Source organism: Myripristis murdjan, chromosome 22, assembly GCF_902150065.1.
Source record: "Myripristis murdjan chromosome 22, fMyrMur1.1, whole genome shotgun sequence".
NCBI lineage: Eukaryota > Metazoa > Chordata > Actinopteri > Holocentriformes > Holocentridae > Myripristis > Myripristis murdjan.
Window position 1 is genome coordinate 11,278,642 of NC_044001.1, and position 23,575 is coordinate 11,302,216.

Consider the following 23,575-nt stretch of genomic DNA (forward strand, 5'->3'; position numbering starts at 1 on the left):
GTTTGCTAACTGACACTGTCCTTTTGCCCATCTTTCTTTATTTTATTCTATTTTGTGTATACACAGCACTCTATAACTCTGTTTTCAAAAGTGCTATTTAATTGAAATCATTATTGTTATTATTATTGTTGTTATTATTATTATTATTATTATTATTATTATTAATATTAGTACTGTAAAATACAAGACTGAAACCTTTAATAAGATGGTACACACCACATAGCCTATGTCACCCTACCACAAAGCAAACTGCGTAAATGATTGGCCTTGGAGATCATCACAGTAAACTGGACCTGGCTTCACATACTAAACAGCCCAGTATCCATGCACCAGATGCAGTACTTTTAGCTCTGTGGAGGAGTGTGCCAGAGCTGTGAAACCGGTGGAAACGGAGGATGCGTGTTTGTGCTGGGTCTGCCAGGAATAGCAGGAGCGGCCTACACCTCCCTGGAGAAGCCATAGCTACAAGCTGGCTAATGGCGCCATCGTGTGTCAAAACTATGTACTGTATTCATGTGCTAAAAATTAATTTTACTGCATGGTACAGATCCAGATGTGCTGCTCAAGACTAAACGGCATGCCTCCCACAGGTACACTTTGGAAACAGTTAGAGTTATTGAAACATGGGAATTTTATAGGAATTGTACGTGGAACTGAGATTTTTTTATGCAGGTTTACACCAACAGAGGTGGGCAGGCCAGGAGGCCACTTATAGGCTCTGAGACCTTTGAGATGTGGATTGTGAAAAACAGCTTGCTACCCAAACCAACACCTGGAGGGTGTGTCTGATATGTTGCATGCTCAGTGTAGGCTACATGTGGCATATACAGTGAATGTGAAGAATACATTTCACATTATTTTTCAAAACACACAAAATTTGTCCGAAAACAGTAAGGGTAGATTAATTTTTCTTCGTATGCTATGTTAACAACGTATAGCAATTCAAATTTCAGTCTAGAAACGAATTTTGGCCCTTTTTGGTATATTATTGTATTATGTTTGTACATGAATTATGCCTTCATAAGTAGCCTATATAATGAAGCATATGTGATTATTTGTATGGGATTTGTGCTACTTACGGAAAAGGGATTTAAAAAGATCAGACCTCGGATCAGCTGCTAGAAATGCACAGCCACAAAGCCATATAGTTATATAGACCAGTGTATCTCTACAAAAAGGATTCATTCATTTTCCAAAACATCTTATCTCAGAGGAGATTTCCGGTCTCAAAGTGCCCAGTGGTCCACAAAGTGTGAGAATCTCCAGCCGTCTATGAGACGTTTCCAGGGGACCCCATCGAAATGAAAAGTCTAATTTAACTATTATTTAGAGATGATGAGAAGTTCACAGAATGCAAGTTTGCGGGAGGTATAATGGATATTATTTTATACATTTCTTGTAAATGTGAAAAGACTATCAATTAATGCCACACACAATTTAGACTCACAAATTTAGGCACGAATCGTACTAATCCTACCCCTTACCCCCCTCCCACCAAAATCACCCGGGGTGGTGGATCCCAAACTGGGGTTTAATGGCTTTGAAAGGCTCTTGAGGGGCTTTGGGGGGGCTCAAAATTCTGCAATAGGAACAGTAGTTACATTTCAGTATTTTGTTGACCATACAAACACAACGGGACATTTATAAGGGTGACTTTTCACCCCACCTACTGTGCAGCCAGTTATGCAACTCTAACCATCCATAAAAATCTCAGATGGGGGTATGCATTCTTGCAAAATGGTTTGAAGGTCCTTGAAATGAAAATGTTTGGGAGCCCCTGGGTTGAAGCTGCTGTCACCGTATCGGAGGAAGGGAGGGAGTGAGGTAGGGAGAGACGGCGAAGGAGAGAGGGAGGAAGGGAGGGGGGTAGAGGAGTGGACAGACACTGGCAACGGAGGGGGAGGCGTTTGGCTCGGTAAAGACGGGGAGTGAACGAGCAGAGAGGGTGAGAAACCAGCGGATCTGGCCCTTTAAATCACCAATACAGCGCATTCGGAGGTGAGTTTGGAGATATTCGGGCTTTTTTCTCTGTGTATAATAATTGTAACGCGCCCGTGCGCCTCTGCAACCCCGGGTTTTCGTCACCGAGGGCGGCTGCAGCTTAGAGGGCTCCATCGGTGTCACGAATCCGGATTTCCCCAACCCTTTGCTGGCCGAGAGGGTGGGGAGGACCGGGGACAGGGTCAGTGGAAGATTTCCTACAGCTCGGCTGGACTCTGAGGACGCACAAGCCACAATATCGGCAGCGTCCAAACCTCTGGATCTTATGTTGAAGTAGGCCTTATGCTGTTCAATTTGCATAATAGCGGAACATAAAGGCATGCGCTCCAGTCTTGTACCCATTGTCGCCGGATGGGTTTATACTGGCTGCTGGAGCCTGCCTCCCTAAAAACATGTCACCACCCTGCTCCCACAGCCAGGGCCTATTTGCAGACCTGAAGCGGTCTAGTCTGGTCTACACTTTGGGAAATATCTCCGGCTTTAATATGTGTGCACTGGGTCTGCTTGTGCTTGCGCGTCTATGTGTGTGTGTCTGCGTGCGTGTGCGTGCGTGCGTGTGTGTGTGTGGTGTGTAGATAGCCATGGGAGAGAGAGGACATGCTGTTCTATCCATCAAAATGCCCGCATTGTGTTTTCACACGGTAGAGCAGCAAGCAGGGCCTATAGCGGAGGACATGGCCACGTACTGTAGGCCTACAGTATCTACCCCGATCGGTGCCGATGAGCCTTTAGGATCAATGGATTGGTGCATTTTGCGCGTCTTGTTGATGAGAGAGCGGCTCTTGAATCGCTGGCCTGGCCTGTCCATCTCTTGGTGGTGTGTTGGCCCAGGCCAGACAAATGGGCAGCAGAGGTTTGGGCTCCCTGCGTCGGTTTTCAAGAAAGTCTGTTAATGTGGTGGCGTGTAAGTAGAGAAATGTGTGGCTGTAGGGTGGCAGAAATTCATTCTTGTGCTTGGTTTCAGGGTACACCTTCCTTCCCTCAGCCCCGGAAAGTTTGAAAAATCAACAGGCTGAAGAAATCAAAGGCACTAGGCTTGTGATACCCCCAAATGTTTAAAAAGACAGAGAGAGAGAGAGAGAGAGAGAGAGAGAGAGAGAGAGAGAGAGAGAGAGAATGCATTTTTGCTATATATTTTAATATTTTTTCTTAAAGGTATAGTCTTTGCGAGTTAAACCCACATTTGATTGCTTATCCTCATATTAGAATATTAAGAGCTATTAAGAGTATAGCCTGCATTTCTCAACAAAATCATTTAGTTGAAGTTGGGATTATTTCATCTTCAAATGGTAACATTTTGTCAACAGAGGAAGCAGGTTAGAAGTACCATCACCTTGTTGAAATCTTATACTCTGAGCTATTTTGTTGTAGCCTGGCACAGGTGTCACTTTTGAATGACAGATGTCTCGTCTTTGGACAATGTATTATTATTCTATTGGCTGTCTGTGATGCTGCAGGCCAGGTGACACTCAACAAGGAGACCCGGTGTCTCTCCTTGAACTTTGACTCATATGGGGAGAGATATGTTGTGATGGAAAAGGTGTATATGTGTGTATATATGTAAGTGTGTGTGTGTGTGTGTGTGTGTGTGTGTGTGTGTGTGTGTGTGTGTGTGTGTGTGTGGTTGTGTATTTCTGCACTTATGAGGGCAAAATGTCCACAGAGAGACTAAAAGACAAGGAAAGTGTCCTGAAGTTAGGCCATTTTTTTCATCTCTTCAAGGGCAAAGTTTGGGTTAGGACTGGGGTTTTTGGATTAAAACTAGACCCGTTAGGGGTAAAGTTAAGGTTTTTGGGAGGTAAGGACTTGGGTTAAAGATTAAGAGTAAAATTAGGATTAGTTTTATTTTAAGGTAAGAGTCAAGAAGTAGAGAGAGTTAAGGTTCGGGATTTGGGAATGAATGTGACAAATGAAGGGCCTCACAAATATAATAATGCAAATGTGTGTGTGTGTGTGTGTGTGTGTGTGTTTGTGTAGAAAAAGAACTTCATCAGGCGTAATAATGGAAGTCTCTATCACTGTCTTTCTTCATCTCTCTCTGTCTCTCTCTCTGTCTCTCCCTCTCTCTCTCTGTCTGTCTGTCTGTCTGTCTCTCTCTCTCTCTCTCTCTCTCTCTCTCTCTCTCTCTCACACACACACACACACACACACACACACACACACGCACACACACGCACACACACGCACACAAAAGCCCTAATTACAGACATGAATCTCTGAGCTACTCCTCAGCAGGAGTAATTAAAGCAGGACTCTCCTCCCCGGAGAGAGGGCGAGCGACAGAGAGACACAGTGAGAGACACAGCAAGAGACACAGTCATCAGTCATAAAATGCTTATAGTGTGCGCAGGATGGGGTGTGTTTTCATCAAATCATACTTGTAGCTACGTGTGTTTCTGGTGTGCGCCATAAAAGGGAACACCCCTTTGTTGTAGGCCTACCAACCACACAGAGGACAAGTGTAAAAGAAAGCAACAGAAGGGCAGAGAGGATTTTTGGTGAGGTAGTTTAGATCTGAAACTGTGAAGGAGACCTTAACACCCTTTTTTAGAGCTGAAAGAGTACAGTCATAAGGACGTGTGGTTTCACTTAATGTGATGTGGTGATGATGGACTCTCCCACTATCTGATCAGTTTAGTGATATTACTACTGGTAACACCTTGTGAAGGAATGAAATAGTGGTGACAGATGTAATAACTTCACGTGTGATAGTTTGATGTAGTAGCAGGTTTCATCCTGAAGTTTTTTTTTCTCTCTCTCCGCTGTGTTGGAAAGTGAAAACATCTCATATATGGTTCCCAAATTAGAGTCTGGTTACTCAAGGGTTGGGGAGTGGGATGGGAAACAGTTTCTACTTTTTGTCACTAGAAGTTATCCGAACTAGAGTATCCAGTAACACAATAACAGCTTTTACTCTCCCAAATCATAGTAGACCGGTGGTTCGTGGAGGCCTTAAGGGGCTTTGAGGGTGGAATAGTGTAGTTTTACTATAATCCAATTCACAAAAGATTATTGTTACACAAAATAAATTATTTGTCTTTTTTGGTGCTATGTTTTAATCTCCCTACTATGACTGTTTGTCAGTGTTCAAGTACAACCTCTTGACATTTTAATACTTCACATGAACCAAAATATCTTTTCATGTCAGAGTTCCTAAAGGGCAAAGTCACTCCAAAAGGGGATGTGCAGCTTAATGAAAGTTGATTTTCAGGTCCAGAACTAGGGGGAAAAAATCTATTTTGAAGTGTCTGACATGAGAACATTGAAGATCCCCACACAATTGTGAAGAGTACACATACTAAGATGTTGAAAGTCAAGTCCTGTTGTGGGTAACTTACATTCATGATGTGTATCTTTCTGCTTTTGCTCCCCTAATCAGAGACGAGAGAGACAAGCCAATGTGAGTCCAGCTTCTCTCCAGCTCTGCTGTTGTGACTCAGAAAGTGTTTTCCTGGACGTCCCAGCACCGCCCAGAGCTCACATCCCCTCTGCATCACGTCGCACTTTGGTTCGGACACACGGAGCAGACACCCTATCTGCACACCATCAGTCAGGTCTGTAACACTGTATGAAATGCAACTGTGTGTGTTTGTCTGTATGCGTGTGTATTACATATCAACAGCTTATGTACATTTAGCATGAATGAAGGACATGATTTGATAATCATAGATACATCATTCTAATAGAAATTGTTTAATAATTATCTCCATTATTAGTTATAATGTGCACAACTATCATTATCAGTGTATTTTCAATAACACACAGCATCTGTCATGGTTTATTAGTGTTGCACTACCATGTAGTCACCTCAAAGTGGTGCTATAACTCTACAGCTGGGGCCATGCAGCCACCTGAGCGGTGTTATTGATGACTTAAAGGGCAGTTCAACTCAAAAGTCAACACGAGAATTAAAGTAGCTCAATGTCAGTTTTCACCATTTTATCAATGGCTGAGGCAGATAATATCACTCTTATACTATTTTGACACTACTTCGTTTTGTAACCATTTTGTAAGTGATATGAAAACTGACATATTATGCATGATACTACTTTTATGCTTTGAATAAAATTTAAACAGGCTGTTTCTTTATATATGTTAAGCAAAGATATCTTTTGGGTTACAGACAATAAAAAAAGTAAAAATACATGGTTTAATTGTAAATTTCCAAGCAGAGACAAGTGTGTGCCTTGTTGGCATGCATTTCCTGCTGTTCCTGTAATTGTATCTCTGTGGCTGCCCCGCTGTATTTATTGAAATCACCTTGCCGTCTTTATAGTAAACACTTCATGACTCTCTGTCTCTGTGTTTTTCAGTTTTCTCCTGTGTTGGCGTAGTCTGATGGATCAGTATGTCTACCACTAATAATATCGCCCAGGCCAGGAAACTGGTGGAACAGCTGAGGATTGAGGCAGGGATCGAACGCATTAAGGTATGGCATGATGACAGTAGGGTTGGATGATATGGAAAAAAAAAAATCATCACAATATTTTTGATCAAATACCTCAATATCATATTGTGACAATATCCTGGGGATGACTATTGGTACTTTTATAAGATATTTGCACACAAGAGATTTTTTATAATCACTGATTTGTAATGTGGATATGATGACCAAGCAACCGAAACAGTCTAATAATTACAGAGAGTTACGTCCTATAATGCAGGCTTTAAAACCAAGCACAAAGACAAAATGACAATTGTCTATCATGTCTGTGTGTGTATGTTTTTGAGTTTTATCCCTGTATCCCTTGTTTCTTTCTCCATATTCCCCCTCTCTTCTCCCTTCCCTTTCTACCAATTTTCTCCCTTCTTCATTTCTCCCAATCCTATTTCTTTCTCGTTTCTTTCTCCTACTTCCCTTCTCACACTATTTTCCTTTTACCCCTCTCCTCCCTCTCCCTCCTCATTTAATTGCCTCACCCTCCTTTCTCCTCTCGTCTTAATTATTTTTTCTCCTTCCTCCTCCTCTCGTCCTCCTCCTCCCGCCCTCCTCCCAGGTGTCTAAAGCAGCAGCAGACCTGATGAGTTACTGTGAGCAGCACGCTCGTAGCGACCCCCTGCTGGTTGGGGTGCCCACCTCCGAAAACCCCTTCAAGGACAAGAAGCCCTGCATCATCCTATAGCCGCGCTCCGCCCCTCCTGACCCTGACACACACACCAACACATCCACACACACACACACACACACACACACACACATATACACACACTCACACACACACTTACCCAGGAACATACACTCATGTATTCACAGATATTCACATAAACACACACACACACACACACATGCACAGTACATAGATTGATCCTTAGACCTCCCCCTTTCCCTTTGGACACACGCAGACTTTACACACACACACACACACACATACACGTGTAAACAGACACTCACAGTGGCTAGCCCTGAACCAGCTAACAGGGCCCTGCTTGCTACATCTAAGACACACATACACACAAACACTACTAGAAACACACACACTCCCAAAATAGCCACTCTGGAAAAGCGCCATACTGCGGAGCCACAGCTAGGGGGCAGGTATCATGTGCTCACAGTGGCTGAGATCAGTATATCACTGAGTATGATCCAAGGTGCTTTGGTAATATTCATATATGCTGGTAAATTAACTACAAGTGTCAGCTTAACTTGAAAAGGGATTTGGACATTAATAATCAGTAGGAACCTACACACAGTAAGTCCTAGAGTAAAGCGTTCCTGTGTGGAGTAATGAGGGGTTGGTTAAAGGATGGAGGTGGACGGCTGTGCCATAGGCAGGGAGTGGGAGGGTGCATGTGGGTGGCCAAATGGGTGTTGGGCGCTCCAGCCAGCCGTGCCAGAAACTCCCTGGCATCCCATTAAGCTCAATAAGTGCTTCTTTGGCGGGAGTTAAAACTCCACCAGGTCTGGGGCAAGTCCGGCCACTGAGAGAGCTTTGCTCTTGAACCCTAAATCATGGTGGGTTCTACTCACTCTGGAGCAAGTGGCTGAAGCCTTTGTCTCTATCGGGCTAGCATGTTCCCACCCAACCTACATCGACAGACCGCCTGCCTTTGGCTCTGGGTCTTTCTGCCTGTGGCTTCACTATGGCTGTTTGCAGCCTTTGGCCAAAACTCCAGTTGTGCCAACCTGTACAGGTCGCCTCTAGATGCCGATCTGTGGTCAGCGGCACCGTTTCTATTTTCCACCGCAGTGTATGGCTGGTGCTGGTTGATATCAGTTTGTCAGCTGGCCTTAGATCAGCGTCTGAGAGGCCGCCTCCAGCTGACAAGAGGAGAACGTAGTGAACCGCTCTACACAGAACTCAAGCTATTAACCCCAGACGTTTACTGCATTTTTCTTAAGAAATACTTGTTTGTGAATTAAATGTATGTTTTGATATTTTGTTGAAGCATTACCTAACAGATAGATGATACTGTACATTTCTCGATTGTTTTGCAGTACGTTTTTGAAACAGGTGTTGCCCCTGACTTGACGCAGGATCAGATTTTCCCGTCCGCAAACGTTTTAACTCTAGCATTACTGAGGTGAGAGGAGATCTGATCCTGTGCCACAGACAGCGCCTGCCCTGCTACCTGCTAGGATCTAAATGAAGGTTACTACTGTACATCGAGCCTCCCTGTGCTTTACCCTGAGAGAGAGCGAGGTCACAGACTGACCATACCCTTAAATCAAGCAGTCTGCAACGCAGGCTGGACAAGAAACCTGAATTAAACAGTAAACTGAAATTGTCCCCTCCCTATTTTCCTCAGCCTCTTTTGGGTCTTATAATAGACAAGTTGCCTGTTAGTTTAACAAGAGTCAGCAGTGTGAGGGGGAAACACAGGAAAAAGCTTTGGATAAGGACAGGGAGGCGCTTAGAGCATTTTGTTCTGTTCTCTTTGCCTCTACTGTGGAGAAGGAATAGACTTTCTTTTTTATCTCAGACCAGTCCTGGCTTTAAATTAGCTTAGACTAGGTTCTTGTCTCCCCACAAGAACCGCCTTTTCACTTTCATATGTGTTTTGACTGGTTTATGATCAGTGAGAGTCAGCGGTCCTCAGTGGCTCCTTGCGGTCTCAAGCAGGGGGACTCTCATCACTGACCAGCCGCCTTTCTGGCCTCTCTCCACAGCGCGCCTCCTCTCTGAAAAACCAAACTTGATTGTAAAAACTGAAGATGGGAAAAAAGATAAAGTTAAGAAAAATGAACGAAGTGTATAAACTTTCTTTCAGACGTGCAGAAGTGATAAGTTGAGAGTAGCTGTTTTGGGTTAGTTTGAGTTTCTTCTTTCTATGGAGTCCATGGAACCTGGTCAGTTGAGTATTACCCTGTACAGTGTTTGTAAGATACAAATCTAAACACGAAATCCCCTCTGTGGATGTTCAATTTTTTTAGTACTACTTTTCTCTTCTGTCAGTCAGGATTCTGTCTGTCTTCATTTTTTTTTTTTTTTTTAGCCATTCCAGTTTGAGAGGCTTGGTGGTAGTAGAGGTTGGTTGTAACCACAGATACAAACAGAACATCTGTTGAGGATATATCACCCAATATAAGATAGGAATGCGAGACTTGTTTATGTTTAGGATCATATCCTTTTTAGAGGATGAATCAACATCGGACCTCATTCCAGTGGCAAGAACCAACCTCCAATCTGTCCTGTAACACCAGAGGAGCCCATTGTTTTAAGTCTTTCTGTCTTTCAGGTGTTGGTTTTGATGGGCAGAGGACAGCGGGGACATCACACACACACACACACATTACACATCACACATCAGGCTGCCTTGCAGTGGACGCGAGGTCAGGGGTCAAAAGATGAAGGATTGGTCACACATATTTGTTGCATTTGTTGTGCAGTTTGTGATTAAGCTGATTTACAAGGAAAATGAGCGGGAGGGGGTTCGGTGTCTTGCTCACAAACACTTGGACAAGTTTCACGGCTGCTGACAGATACAAACTGTTTGTTGTGGAGACTGAGTCTGCGGCCTTTTTGGTCACTGGGAGGGCTCTTTAATCACTAGGTCAAAACACCACCCCTGCTATCCCTGTCATTTGGGAATTAGGAGTTTTAGAGGTGGTGAGAGGTGAACAGTTGTTTGTGTCTAGATTTGTCCTTGTGTGTGTGTATGGGCACTAGCAGGCATGCATGTCAAGTGTGCACAAATGTGTGTCAAAGACAGACAGTTTGCAAGGGATAAGCTGCAAAACAAATCCACCTTAACAATAGCGTATTTTGTTTTAAAATTGTATTTTTCTCAAAATAAGTTTTAAAAAATCTGCCCGTGTGGTGGGATGATGCCACCTTTTCTCGTGCAATTTCACTTGCTTGCCGGATTTTATTAAAACAAGTGACAGTATCTTGAAAGAAGGTACTCCATTTGCAGATTTGTTAACTTGCTATGAGAAAAATTCAGTTTTAAAACCCGGTGCAAGATTGAATCACGGTTTAACGTGAATGCTTTTTTGCAGTGCAGGCCACGGCTTGCAACACAGAACCCTGCATTCATCGTGTATTTGCCTTCGTTCCATGCAGATTCACTTACAGAGATCAGGCCACTCCGATAGTCCAGCCACAAAAGGGACCTGGAGCAAGGCCTGAGAGAAGGATAAGTGTCTGTGTGCGTGTGTGTGTGTGTGTGTGTGTGCGTGTGTGTGTGTGTGTGTGTGTGTGTGTGTGTGTGTATGCATGCAGACATGCGCAGGTACGTGCTTGTGCTGAGTGTTTGATAGCTGAGCGAGACAATTCTACAGAAGTAGTTGGAGAAGGGAAGACACGAGATTCATGCATGTTTGTATGCATGTGCATACAGGCTTATTACTTGTATGCACATTGCTATGTTCATCTATGTGTGTATGTGTGTGTGTCTTTGTGTGTGTGTGTGTGTGTGTGTCTGTGTGAGCAAGAACACAGTGCCTCCAGTGCTGTGCAGAGTGTCAAGTAGTAGTATTACAGTACTGCAGCCCTACATTTTGAGGTCGGGGTGTTTCTGACTGGAGGAGAGGTCATGTGATGTCGTGTGAGTCAGAACAGCAGATTTGGTTTCTACAGAGCTGTGCACAATCTGCTAGACAGAGGCATCAGACAAAAAAGGGGTACTCTTGCACCCTAAATTGTTCAGCAAGGTGGAGGTGGGAGTGCTATTTTTTGAATTATCAGCAAAATGCACACATCAAAAAGGAGCAATTTCTCCCAAAGGAGCAGCGCGGCCTCCAACCACCTTGACCCCGTCTATTTGTGTCTCAGCCACAGTTTTTTTAGCTGCAGTTACTGTTATCATTTAAGCTTTGAGACTGACAGGCTTTGTATCACATTGGTAGAGATGATTACAGTTAGTACAAGGCTGACTGTTGTTGCTCCACCAAGATAGAAAGAAAAGGGGCCTGGCAGGGTGTCCAATCAAATTGGAGAGGTAGACACTTCAGTTGCCTAACAGCCTGACAACGTCTTTCACAGATGTGGGTTTTCTGAGTAAAAACTGCAGTGACACTTGAAGTAGGAAGTTACCCCGAATTTCTAATGTGGGATAAGTTAACCCGAGCAGCTAGTGTTTCAGGCAAGGTCCTAGAAAAGCACTGTAGTGTGGGGTATGAACACAAGCATGCACACACACATACACACACACACATACACACACATACACACACACATACTCTCTCTCCCTCCTGCTGTTGTCCTGATGAAGTCTGAACAATGTTATTTTTATTTTATTTTATTTTTTTTTTTTCAATCATTCCATAGCTGGTTGGGCTTACAATCAGAGACAGCCAATCTTAAGTTATTGGTTGGTTGACAGTTTGTCTGATTGGTTGGTTGTTAGTTTGCCTTATAGTGGCGTATATTGTGTTAATGCTGGTCCTGGGGCATCAGATTGACAGAGTGAACAGTCTTAAGTAGAACACATGGCTCAAGATGGAAATCCACTGGTGTTGTGACATTGTTCTGTGGAACAAAGCGAGCCCTGTAAAATTAATTTCTGGTCAAGTGGGGAGAGTTGAGGCTCCTCACTGGCGGACCTCATATCAAACATCACTTAATCGGCTCTGAGCCCTCCCCGAGACTCATCTTTTGTGTTCTGATCTCCTGTGTATGCATACAGTATATGTATCTTTTTGCCTTGATTGATTATGAAGAAAATATATCTATTTTTTGTAACTGTTCTTCTCTGATGTGCCATAACTCATGTTTTCTTGCACACTGTTAATATTTTGTGGATATTGCTGTTAAAAAATGATATTGAGAAGTAGATAACATTAATAAAAAGATGATATAATAATGCATGTCTTTGCCTTTGCATCATTTCTCTTTAACGCTGTGGCAGCTTTTGCAAGGCCACAGTGGCATGCACACGGGATGGTCTGGCTCTGGCTCATACCAGCTGCAGGTACACATGCACATGCACAAACACACCAGCCAGATGGGTACACGGTGTGCAGCTCACCTATATGCAAAGGGTTGTACATGATCTTGCTGAACTAAACACAGTAAACAAAGAGCAAGATCGGGTAAACCACCCAGTTGGGTCATTTCACAGGAATGTTATTGTTACCATTCCTCTGTCTCAGGCCGTCTCTGTGCCCTTTAAAGCACTGCTGGAACAGTCACGAGTCTCCTGCAAGTTTCAAACCAAACTCCTCCAACCCCCCTGGCAAGTCACAGCCAATCAGATTTAAGGTGGACAAGCCACAGCCAATAGAGAGCCAGACAGCCACCGTCTGAGCCAATCCCCTTGGCAGTCACTCCCCTGTCCAGCCGATAGTAAACAAACGGGAGGCCCATGTGCCTGAATGTTCCCTCTCTTCTCCGCTGTGCTGTCAGAGCTCTAAACAGACATGTGAGAACAGAGGGCGGGTGGAGGGAAAAAACATGCAGTGAAAGGAGGGCAGAGGGGAGGATGAAGCAGTCAAGACTGAGTTGCAGAACATCTTGCTACCTGATCATGCAGTGATACTATAGTATGGGTGGGGTTACACGCAGACTATTGGCACATGCCTTATTTCTCAGCTCTCAGGAATGTGCATTTACAGATTACCTAGACCATGTGACCTAATGCCTTGAGAGAAACAAATTGTTGCAGCTTCTCAAAACTTCACCTATGCAAATGCATGCCATCAAACCTCACTATAATGAAAACATCATTATAATTGACACCAAAAGTAAGGGCAACCTGCAGTTTCCCTTTTATCATGTAGATTCTTGGCGGCCTGTAAGAACACTGTGTCTGCATCAGCTTGTTTTGCCTGTTTGTTTAATCATAATGAGTTTCAGTCCCCACCCGACTTCTCTGTACGACTCTCCCATGTTTACAACAATAGGAAGCCATGACTGGAAATTTGTAGGGCCCTCCGGCTGACAAAGACATTGCTCCAAGTGCGTGTGTTTTTTCCATTACTGCAAATGAAAGGTAAACACCAGCTGCATGACTCAGCTATAGTTCCTGGTTCCATGACGCACACATGGTTTTTGCTTTAGAATCTGAGCAGGAACCACTTTAACTGAAAAGTTTCTCAATTATCAGTACAATAATTTATTGACTTAGTTAACAGAGAACAAAATAAACCATAAATAACTACATTGACAGGCACTAATCCAATAATAAATTAACACAGCACTGTAAATATTAGCTTAGCTTTTGATCTACAACTTTGTATCAAATAGGCAGTGTTGTATTCTGCCTCCTGAACTCACAAAGATATTGTTTATGGTGTCTGTTGCATTACAATGAGAATTTACAGCTGACATTTGATCAAATCAGTCAAGGGCCATGTTGCTCATTCTGTGTCCTCATCTGACCAGGACACCACACTATACTCTGTTGTAATGTTCCTGCAATGCCAACAAAGCTTTTGTGATTTTAACTTGAACATCATTTCCATTTCAGTTTCCATGGTGACGATTCCCACACAGGTTCGGCGACTCATTCCAAGAACACACATGCTGCACGCCCTGTCATTTTTCAGGGAGACACAGACACGCATACCGTACACACCCTCTTTCCAATGACTCGATAGGTGTCAGAGTACACCACATTGTCCACAGCTGTTACGTCACTGTGTTCCCCCTGCGGTCCACAGATACACACAGGCCATCCAGGTACAGGCTGGGGCATTGCTAACTCAGCTGCAAAGTTACTGGTTCAATGTCTCTTAGCATGGCATTAATTGATTTCACACATGCTGACAGGCAAATATGTAAAAGTCAACATTGGAAACATGACTGGCTGAATAGTAAAAGCATACAAAAGAGATGTTTACATCTGTTTTCCTGACATTCAAAAACAATGTGGCCTGGGTAGAAATCTGTGTGTGTCCCTAGCTTGTTATTTCCTGCTTTCTGCGTGTATCTGTTGCACAAAGTTTCTAGAATACAGATTCTAGAAATCAGTCTCCACTCTGCAAAGCTCTGACACAGTCACCCTGAAAGAGACACCCTCCTGCTTGGTTCCTGCTGGTTTTCAGTCAGGACGTCCCGTATCAGTCCATTTCGGGCCGTCCTTGCACAAGCTACAATTGATCCTTCAGTTCACTGGTATCCGAGCCCAGCGAGAGCTCCTGTGTTTGTTGATGCGCTGGTGTGCTGGATCAATCAGCGCTCCTGCAGGACCAGTTCAGGCACCCACTGGTCGAGGCGTCGGCTCTCCTGGCAGTAAGTCCCCACTTCTTGTAGCCTGCAGTGGTCTGCCTGGGGGTTCTGCAGAGGAGGAGCATAACATCAAGATCATGTTCAGACTGAAGTGGAAAAACTTTGGCTTGCAGACAATGTTTGGGAAAGTATTAGACAATATAGCCACTTTAAAAGCATCAACAAAATCACAATAAAACACATGATAAATGGCCACACCATAGAGGCAAACAGAGTGCATAAATAAAGGGTTGCAAAATAAAAAGCCACATACTATAAAAAGCATGGAGCTCCAGTTCAGCTGGTGCACGCAGAATTTTATACAGTCACTCTTTAATGCCATGTGTCTTATTCCACTGCCAGTTGTGTAAGTTAGAGCTGGCGCAGCTGCAAACTTGACTCACCGTGACCAGCATGCAGTGGAGGTCCCCGTGCTCTGTCTGATTTCTGTTGGCATCTACCGCTCCCAGTAACCTCTGCAGACGGTGAACCCCTGAGACCCGCAGGATGGTGATGCCGCTGTCACAACAGAACGACTGCAGGAGGGTGAAGTGGATCTGCAACGCCACATCGTCCTCGTTGTCAGCCGCCAGAACACACAGAACCACACTGTCTGGGTCACTGAGGAGGAGCACAGGGAGGGAATACAAAATAGTTTTAGTTAGCCACTTTGGAGAAACAATGACATAATAGAAATGTCACAGTAACAATTACAAGTTCCAGATAGGTTTATAAAGTCCTTGTGTAAGACCTGCAATCAATTGATATCATAAATATTGTAATGCATCACATTAACTCATTATGTGTATCATATTTCTGAGTGAAATCTGGGCTGGATATTATCCCAGATGTTTATCAGTGAAGGCGAAGGCAGGAATTTCCCATTTGACATTCAAAGCATCGAAGCAACTGATGGAAAATTAAGTTTCAACTCACGCATTAAGAAGTTGAGCTGACTCATAAATCCCCATAGTCAGGCAGTCTTGCTTCTGAGCCGTGACCAGCAGCTCCTCAAGAGCCAGACCCACGGAGTGCATCCTGGGAGACAGAGTATATAATGTGCCTTATTGTACTTTGCAAACAAATACAGAAATAAACACTGAATAAGTCAAACATATTTTGTGGTTCTGTAATTGGTGCATGAATGTTACCATTCACAGAGTACAAAATATTATGAACATCTGCTCTTTCCTTTAAACAGTAGCGTGCAAACAAACTATATAGAAAATAAAAAGCCATCATCTATAACTACATAAATTAGACCAGTGAATTACAGATTTGTATCCTTTGAAGACTATAGTCAAATTAGACCTATTGGCGGTGCAGAACAGAATGCACCTCATATAGGGTGCACGCACGCACCCTCTGAAAATGCAAAGCTCACATGGCATTACGAAATTCCACCTGACTTTTTTTTTCTTTTTTTAATTGAGTAATATACTTACTTATAGGTAAAGCAAATGACTACATTACTGAATAAATACACTATACATATTCACGTTTTTAATGTTACCTCATGCTTGTGTGGTTTGATTTAAAACAAAAAGAAGATCTTAAGGGATTAATACCTGCTGATAGGTCAATCTTTAATGTTATGCAGCCCATATTAGAGTTGCACCCCATCCAGTTAAAACTTCATAATTCCAAGCTTATGGTGCGTGTTTTAGCTGACCCACCTCACAAGTTGAGCGGTCAAAGAACATTGCATGACTTCCCTTCCACATGGCGCACCAAGTCATGCAAAAACGACACTGAATGCAAAAAATAACCCGAGAAAAACACAACTCACCTTTTCTCGAGGACGCTGGCTCCAAAGCTTTCCTCGGGAATCATGTCTGCATGTCATATAATCCTCTGTATCCCAGTAGGAAGAGACTGCTGGATGTCCAATGATTTGAATATTCCTGATGTCCTGCCCGCGCTGGAGTGTGTGCTGCGTTTATTTTCGACAGCGTTGCTACACAGTGATTATGCTGGCGCTGCCTGGAGGGCGGCACCGAAACTACCCGAGTTTTGCAATTGGCTCAGAAGAAATCCCCAGAGTGTGCCTGTGGACTCTGCCTCATGCTGTACTCCACTGGTTTTGGCCTTTTGTGTTTTTACACAACAAAGCGACTGAGAGCACCATTTGCTTTGACATCATGCATGGTCATCCGAGTGAAGATACACTGCAAGAAATATTTCAAAGATACTCCAAAGAAAAAGATTTATATATATATATATATATATATATATATACATAAAAAAAAAAAAAAAAAAAAAAAAAAAACTGAAGCCGAATTCATACATTAAATTGAAAAATGTAACTTTTAACTGTCCTCATGTTTTCATAACATCCCTCACTTTCATAACTAAACATCAGTGCATATGAGCGTATGACTGACACCTAGTGGCTGGCTATGGAAAGGGCTAGGTAACGTTACAACAGACCAGTTGTGAAACTGAAATTTACAGGACTTTCAGGACATGTCACATTGAAAATGGCTACATGGGTTTAAAGCAAGAAATTTGCACAAATAATTGGCACAATTGGTGCAATTATCCATTTTATTTCAAGATATTGTGTTACAAGCTTTAACATATTCAAGACAATGTCTAAATTACTTACTTATTACTTATATTAGATTACTTACCTAATTACTTGCTGAATTGTGATATGCACAATTGCAGTGACATGCACAGTACTTGATATAACTGCACAAGAGTGTGGCTTATTTGGGATTTGGATAATTCTGGGTAGGGATCTGCCTGTTGCATACATGCATGTGTGTGCTTGTGCATGCGTCTGTGGATAATGAAATGTTACTGTAACTCAAACCAGCTGAGATGAACCCTCAATTACGGTTGGTATACATTTCCATCTGATCAAGTTTTTCTTGTTCATCTACATCTTGGTTTTCAAAGAAGCTGTCTGCGTAGTTGAGCATCTGATCCACCGCCATGAGCAGCAGTATGTTAGTGTTCAAGTCCAGCTCCAGCTCCTGGCTGTAGTTCTTCACTGGCAGCACATAGGACATGGGAATCCCTAGAGCCGCACTCAGCTCCTGGGCCTGAGAGGCAACAAGAGAATCACGTTAAAACAGCGGTTAGAAAACAGGGAGTGAGCTCTGATTCTTCCTCTTCTTGAACATGATCATCACTACATTGGGGAACAGGTTGCCTAACTTTAAAGCTACTGGCATTTGGCAAAGTTTTCTGTTCAGAGATTATATGAATTTGTCCACTGTGATTTAAGAACATGATCACACTCACTACTACTATGGTCTGAGGCCAGACTGTTTTTGTAAAGTTTATTTGTTGTGTTTTTGCATTTGATTTTTGGATTTGATTTGATTTGCCTTTAATTTAGTTTTACCCTGTTCAGTTAGATACCAAGCATATCAGTTTGTTTGTAAACAAAAGTCACATGGACTGAGAGGTTTATTGGGCAGGGTTTTGGTAACCTGTCATCCCATTGGGTTAAAGAGTTTTGCAGTATGGGAATCAAAGCCAATCTAACTCGAGTCCCTGTAGTTTAGCAAAGCAAGATGGACAGTGTTGATGCCAGGTGAGGACACGTGAAAAAAACACCTAAGTAGAAGCTCAAGTTGAGACTTTGCCCTTCATTTGTTTTGTTATGCAAGGGTTTTGAGGGCTGAGGAACTGCTGGCTATCACCTGTCAACATCTTTCACCTTAAAGCCATTAAAATCTTATTATTTGGGATTGTTTCCTGTAGTTTGTTTGGATTACATGCTCACTAATAATGAACCGCACCACAGCTTGCTTAGAAGAGGACTAAGCTCTGCAGGTGGTCTTCCTATGGTTATTTGCTCTCACATGAATTTAAATGCCATTGTTCTCACCTGCCCAAACAAGTCAAATTAGAGTTCAGAATTTATTTAGCTGCTGCAAACACGCTGGTGTGAGCATATTCTTAGTGACAGCCATTGCCCTGAACGCTAAGCAACTTGTGATTTCATGCCAACTGACATTTAACCCTGAACAAGTTATAGCAGTGACCTTCTGAGGAACATTTGAAACAAACAGCTCTGTTATTTGTCGCTCTAGTTACCTTCCTCTGGATGTAAACACTGTGATAAACATTTTTCAAGTCCGCATCCACCAGAGGACAGGCCTCATCTACTTTGGTCATCAGAAGAATTTGCGGAATGCCTACAAGATTGAAGATGGAGTTAGAGGCAGGAGATCAAAGTACAACAGAAAAGAACGGGTCAAAATAGTTGATAAGATGACACTATTGACACTCATGAGGAAATCAGGTCACTGAAGCAGCAAAAGAAATAGGATTCAGCAGCAAAAAGACAATGCAGTATAAGCACATAAAACCTAAAATAAGCAGGAAAAACAGTAGAAAATACTAAAAAATTGAGATTTAACAGCTGTGGGGTTCTTTAAACTTACACTGCAAATTAAGTAAGTTATGTAGATTATAATATTTGAAAATCCGGGGAAGGAGCATTAATTATTACAAGTATGGGTTAGCTAAGTCACAGTCATTCGTGCAGTGATTTTTTTCATATTAAAATATGGATCACAAATACTACATCAGAAATATGTGCTTTAAATGTGTATTAACATAATATCATGAAACCATCAAATGTCATTATGTATACAGTATGAAAAACTAGGATCATTACATTATGAAAATACCTTTAATATATAAACATAAAAATTAAAAAGATATGTGGAAAGATGCACAATAAGTGTTTGAGCTCATGCAATAGCTACAGTATAAAATATACAAATGAGTCTAATGTTCTCGCAACTAAGAGAATGTAAAACCAAAAGGATAAAAGCAATAAAAGGAAATGCAAAATGCATCACATTTGACAACACTATTTCAACGTGATTTTTATTTTAATGCCTCCTCACCCAGTTGGTTGGTCTTTTTCCGGATGGCACTCAGCTTCTCCAGGATTTTGTCCGAAAGGAGAGACACCTTGCAGGTGTCGATGACATAAGCCACACAGTGAATCATGTCATTCAGAGTCACTTGCTTCTTATAGCCAGGAGTGCCTGGCTGGAGAGGCGCTGATGAACTAAACTACAGGACAAATATGACACAGGCTGATTAGTATTTCATTAATCACTCAGCAAAACATATTGCATCCTTTGTAAAATGTGCTGTATAATTAAATTGACATAGATAGATAGATAGATAGATAGACCACCTGATAGCGATCCTGTATGTGACCCTTGTAGATGCTGACCAAATCCTCTATGTTTACTCCACTGTCAGGATTATCTTCCAGCCCCATGGTGTCACACAAAATCAGAGGAAGTGATTTCCCACTTTTCCCTGTCTTGATGGAAAAGGTGCGGAACTACAGAAGAGAAGTGAAATAAACTGCAGTGAACCATCCTGTATAGTTAAGATGTCCAAGTCAGCCCATCAAAGGGATTTTGTGTTGATCTTAGAATGGAGAGAGGTGCTGCTTATTATTCATATATTACATTTTATTTTGAAAAAAAAAAACCAAAAAAACAAGTACTTTCAAGGCAACATGGTCATTTTGAAAAAACTTGTGAGGCCTTCTTTGTTGATGTATGTAACCACATCAGCATCATAACAGTGATCACTGAGAGGAACAGCCTTTATGTTTTTATTGCACTCATCTAGCCAACAGGGGGCGTCGGGAAAGCCTGGTGAATGCTTGCTTACACTAGGCTTTCCCGACTACTTTAAGCGTGCAAGCATGCAGGTCGGTGGCCAACCCTGAAGGATGACCTCCCTGTGGAGGGGTTGGAGGACAAGCAAATAAACAAAATCCTTGAGGATCAACACAGTATCCCAGAAAATCTGGTACCGTACCTGAGTGGTCACACTCTTTCCTGCAGTACCAGAGATGGCCTGGCAGGTCATGTTGCCTCGAAACACTGAGTTGATGGAGTTGAAGAAGCTGGACTTGCCAGCACCCACCGGGCCCACCAGCAGCACTTTGGCATGAGACACCATACTGAGGTCAGACTTGTAGCTCTGGATCTTCTGCAGCAAATGCTGATATCTCCTGGAAAATGTAAAACAGCATAGACCACATTCATGTGTGCAATGCTGAGGATCACTTTGGTGACTATTCTCATTGTCAAGTGTTAAATTCCAAAATGAAGCATTTCCAAATTTGACATTAGAGCAAATCCAATCATTCATAGCACAAAAGTAGAACAAATTATGGCATTTCATAAAGGGCAGTAGATGATTCAATTCTTGGTTTACAAAATTGTACCACTTTTTAAGACTGCAAAAAACTGTTTAAGAGATATTGACTGATGAGTTTATTCTAATCTAGAACACAACATTTTGCATTTGAACCCTGCATGTACCTATTTATTTTACTTTCAGCAACTGTTCATTTCATATTTTGTTAACTGAGTTCATTTATAAAATATAACATATAACTTTTCTACAGATTTGTGCATACTCAGCAGTCCACTGCACACTCCTCCAGGGTTTGGCCAGGAGACCTCCTAATCCTGTGTGATAAACAAAATTTTGACGAAGTTATGGTTTCTTTCACTTTTTCACATTTTGACTATGATACTGACTAATTCAATATAAGAAACCTCTTCAATTTACTTCAGTGAGATTTAGAAGCAAATCTATATAAGCTTGTAAATTAGTAAAGATTCATGGGACAGGTTTGCCATGATTGCTATTAGAGATTATTTATTATTATGTTATTATTCATCTGTTAAGTCTGTTTTTAATGAGCAAGAGAAGTGTTTAAGTCCTTACTCACTTTCCACTCGATACACTTCAAACTCGGTGAGGACCAAGTCACCTCCATGCATTTCTGCCGGCTGAAAGGTGAAGCCTGTCCCTGGGTTGGACTGGACATCAGGTTTGTCATCATGCAGGAAAACCAAAGCACCAAAGTTTGGACCAGTGGCTCCATCTGTGAAAGCACTCTGACCATGGTTGCATGCCACCCTCAGCGGCTTTGTGCCAGACCCACTGATGCTGTAAAGGAAAGCCTCATCATCAACGATGGCCTGGCCGTTCTGAGTGTAGTCCTTGGAGGTGTAGGCCCCAAACACAAAGCCAGCGTTGTTGTAGGCTGCAAGCAGAGTGGGCCCCTGCTTGTCACAGTGACCATGGAAGGCAGCAGCGGTGTAGCTGTGGATGCTGGCTTTGTACAGCAGGTGGAGTCTGACATGACCGAACAGAGAGAGCAGCTTCTGCTCCTGGACAGTAGACAGGTTGGGTGTGATCACACTCATGATGAGGAAGTTGTCTAGGCAGACCTGGGACAAAGGCCAAAACCAACAATGTATTTCACAACAATTGTATTTATTGTACACATACACTCAAAAATAATGACCTCCTGGTAACATTTTTCACAATATAACAAGCTCCTCTCTATGTTATAGCGGTAGTTCTGGGAAATGTAGTTCTCAATTTAGCTGAAGCTGAACTGATGCATTCATTGCTTTTTTATGCCATTATCAGACCACATTATCTCCATTATGATGACATTGGCTCTGAGATACTGGCATGCCACATGCCATTATGGAGTGAGTGAGAGTAATTATGTTATTATCTAAACAAATTAGAGAGGATCAGGAGTGTCACTAGGGCATTAACGTAAAAGTTAATGTCAAAACGTCGACGTCATTAACGGAGCTTTCTGTTGCAGTCATCTTAAACCTCTGTGTGCATGCTGGCATGACACTCCCCTGTATGTAAATAATAGAGGGGCGGGGGCACAACAAGCCATCACAAGCCATACTAAGCTTTGTTATGGCATTATAAACATAGGCTAAATTCGTGATCTCCAGGCATTAAAAAACTCAGGTGGGAGTAAGTGCCTCAGATTTGTTTTGAGTAAATCCAACAGTTAAATGGGGCCTATAGAATAGTTTAGAAAGTAAAAGCAACTCGTGCCATGCGGCCATATAGTTGAACGGTCTGCTTAGCTTCGTTTTTTAAGATAAAATTATGTTATGTATGCTTAAATATATATCGAGAAATATAGCAGCGGCTAGTGAAATTCAAATGAGCGAACTCACCTGTGTATTTACTTGGTCGAGCAGAGCTACTGTGGCGTGCGGCAGTAGGTGTGCGCTCTCTGTTGGCACTGAGCTGAGTGTTTTTGAAACTGAAAGTGTTTCGCCAATGAAAGAAAAGGGGTTTTCCGTCGCTTTGGAAAAGAAGAACAGGCCAGGAAATATCTCTAACAAATATCCCTGCACCTCGTTTCTTCCTTTTTTTTTTTTTTTTTTTTTTTTTACCATGCGCAACAAACAGGGTTAGGCTGATGAGAGTAAGTGATTCAAGGTCTTCAGGAATACAATACAACCTGTGAATGAATTTTAATGTTGCATTTGACCTCTACATGTGAGGCAGAGACGTGTAATTGCATCAGGCTGCTTTGTGTCCTGTTATTTCATGTGTTTTCAAAGAGCAGCTGCAGTACAGAGGGTATTGGTGGGCTATAGCCTATTGCTTTAAAAATGATGCTTTTGCAATTTAGGGTGTGTTGATTCATTTACAGAAGACACAGCTCACTCCAACCCAGATGCTAAAGAAACACATTTGATTAACCATCATCTGACATAATCACCTGATGCACACTCTTTATTCAATATACAACTCCCGTCCCCACAACTAATACATTTAGACATTGTTGTGTACTTACAGACAATATACAAAGTGAAATGTGAAATGCTCTACATCCTCTTAACTATTCATCCTTGCAGTGAAGTCTTTCATGCCAGCCCACCCTGCCTCTGCTCTCTCACAGTGCTTTGACCCTCCGCCCTCATGAATATCATGAATGGAAACAAGGTACATATTTTTACATGCATGACATATAGTTGCAATTCACTTGGCGACTGCAGGGCTCAGAGTAATCATAGCCCGTGATCGAGTTCAAACATCTGATCCTAACAAATCATCTAACTTGGCAGCCTGTTGCAGTTAGACAAACAGACAAAAGACAGACTTGTGTAATTTTGCTGCAGATATGCAGCATATTTTGGGGA

General features: G+C 42.4%; 3 protein-coding genes across 4 annotated transcripts; 1 reads left to right on the top strand and 2 right to left on the bottom strand.

Moving 5' to 3' along the window:
* The first annotated feature begins 1,896 nt into the window (after positions 1–1,896).
* gng7 (guanine nucleotide binding protein (G protein), gamma 7) lies at positions 1,897–12,227 on the top strand. 2 transcript variants are annotated; one of them, XM_030044204.1, is made up of 4 exons: positions 1,897–1,998; positions 5,381–5,555; positions 6,315–6,430; positions 6,999–12,227. In XM_030044204.1, the coding sequence occupies exons 3-4, from the start codon at positions 6,350–6,352 to the stop codon at positions 7,122–7,124; spliced, it is 207 nt and encodes a 68-aa protein (XP_029900064.1). In that variant the 5' UTR covers positions 1,897–1,998; positions 5,381–5,555; positions 6,315–6,349; the 3' UTR covers positions 7,125–12,227. The 2 variants fall into 2 exon arrangements, with proteins under 2 accessions (XP_029900064.1, XP_029900065.1); XM_030044205.1 differs by lacking the exon at positions 1,897–1,998 and adding an exon at positions 2,222–2,274.
* Positions 12,228–13,333: 1,106 nt separating this feature from the next.
* On the bottom strand, positions 13,334–16,537 carry LOC115354046 (growth arrest and DNA damage-inducible protein GADD45 beta-like). Its single transcript, XM_030044202.1, has 4 exons — positions 16,381–16,537; positions 15,528–15,629; positions 14,996–15,212; positions 13,334–14,660 (listed from the first exon to the last, which is right to left on the bottom strand). The coding sequence occupies exons 1-4, from the start codon at positions 16,422–16,424 to the stop codon at positions 14,556–14,558; spliced, it is 468 nt and encodes a 155-aa protein (XP_029900062.1). The 5' UTR covers positions 16,425–16,537; the 3' UTR covers positions 13,334–14,555.
* A 595-nt stretch (positions 16,538–17,132) lies between these two features.
* Positions 17,133–22,661, bottom strand: LOC115354045 (interferon-induced protein 44-like). Its single transcript, XM_030044201.1, has 8 exons — positions 22,601–22,661; positions 21,331–21,835; positions 21,013–21,064; positions 20,406–20,601; positions 19,765–19,917; positions 19,466–19,637; positions 18,645–18,745; positions 17,133–17,641 (listed from the first exon to the last, which is right to left on the bottom strand). The coding sequence occupies exons 2-8, from the start codon at positions 21,809–21,811 to the stop codon at positions 17,426–17,428; spliced, it is 1,371 nt and encodes a 456-aa protein (XP_029900061.1). The 5' UTR covers positions 21,812–21,835; positions 22,601–22,661; the 3' UTR covers positions 17,133–17,425.
* Positions 22,662–23,575: the final 914 nt, after the last annotated feature.

What these genes read in the sequence shown, in the direction of transcription:
- gng7 (XM_030044204.1), top strand. Translation starts at nt 6,350, where the DNA reads ATGTCTACCACTAATAATATCGCCCAGGCCAGGAAACTGGTGGAACAG. An exon ending in CAGGGATCGAACGCATTAAG is followed by an intron (nt 6,431 to 6,998) that starts GTATGGCATGAT and finishes CCCTCCTCCCAG; the next exon opens with GTGTCTAAAGCAGCAGCAGA.
- LOC115354046 (XM_030044202.1), bottom strand. Translation starts at nt 16,424, where the DNA reads ATGATTCCCGAGGAAAGCTTTGGAGCCAGCGTCCTCGAGAAAAG. An exon ending in TCAGCTCAACTTCTTAATGC is followed by an intron (nt 15,213 to 15,527) that starts GTGAGTTGAAAC and finishes GCTCCTCCTCAG; the next exon opens with TGACCCAGACAGTGTGGTTC. An exon ending in TCCACTGCATGCTGGTCACG is followed by an intron (nt 14,661 to 14,995) that starts GTGAGTCAAGTT and finishes CCTCCTCTGCAG; the next exon opens with AACCCCCAGGCAGACCACTG.
- LOC115354045 (XM_030044201.1), bottom strand. Translation starts at nt 21,811, where the DNA reads ATGAGTGTGATCACACCCAACCTGTCTACTGTCCAGGAGCAGAAGCTG. An exon ending in GAAAGAGTGTGACCACTCAG is followed by an intron (nt 19,918 to 20,405) that starts GTACGGTACCAG and finishes TCTCTTCTGTAG; the next exon opens with TTCCGCACCTTTTCCATCAA. An exon ending in GAAAAAGACCAACCAACTGG is followed by an intron (nt 18,746 to 19,465) that starts GTGAGGAGGCAT and finishes TCAATCTTGTAG; the next exon opens with GCATTCCGCAAATTCTTCTG.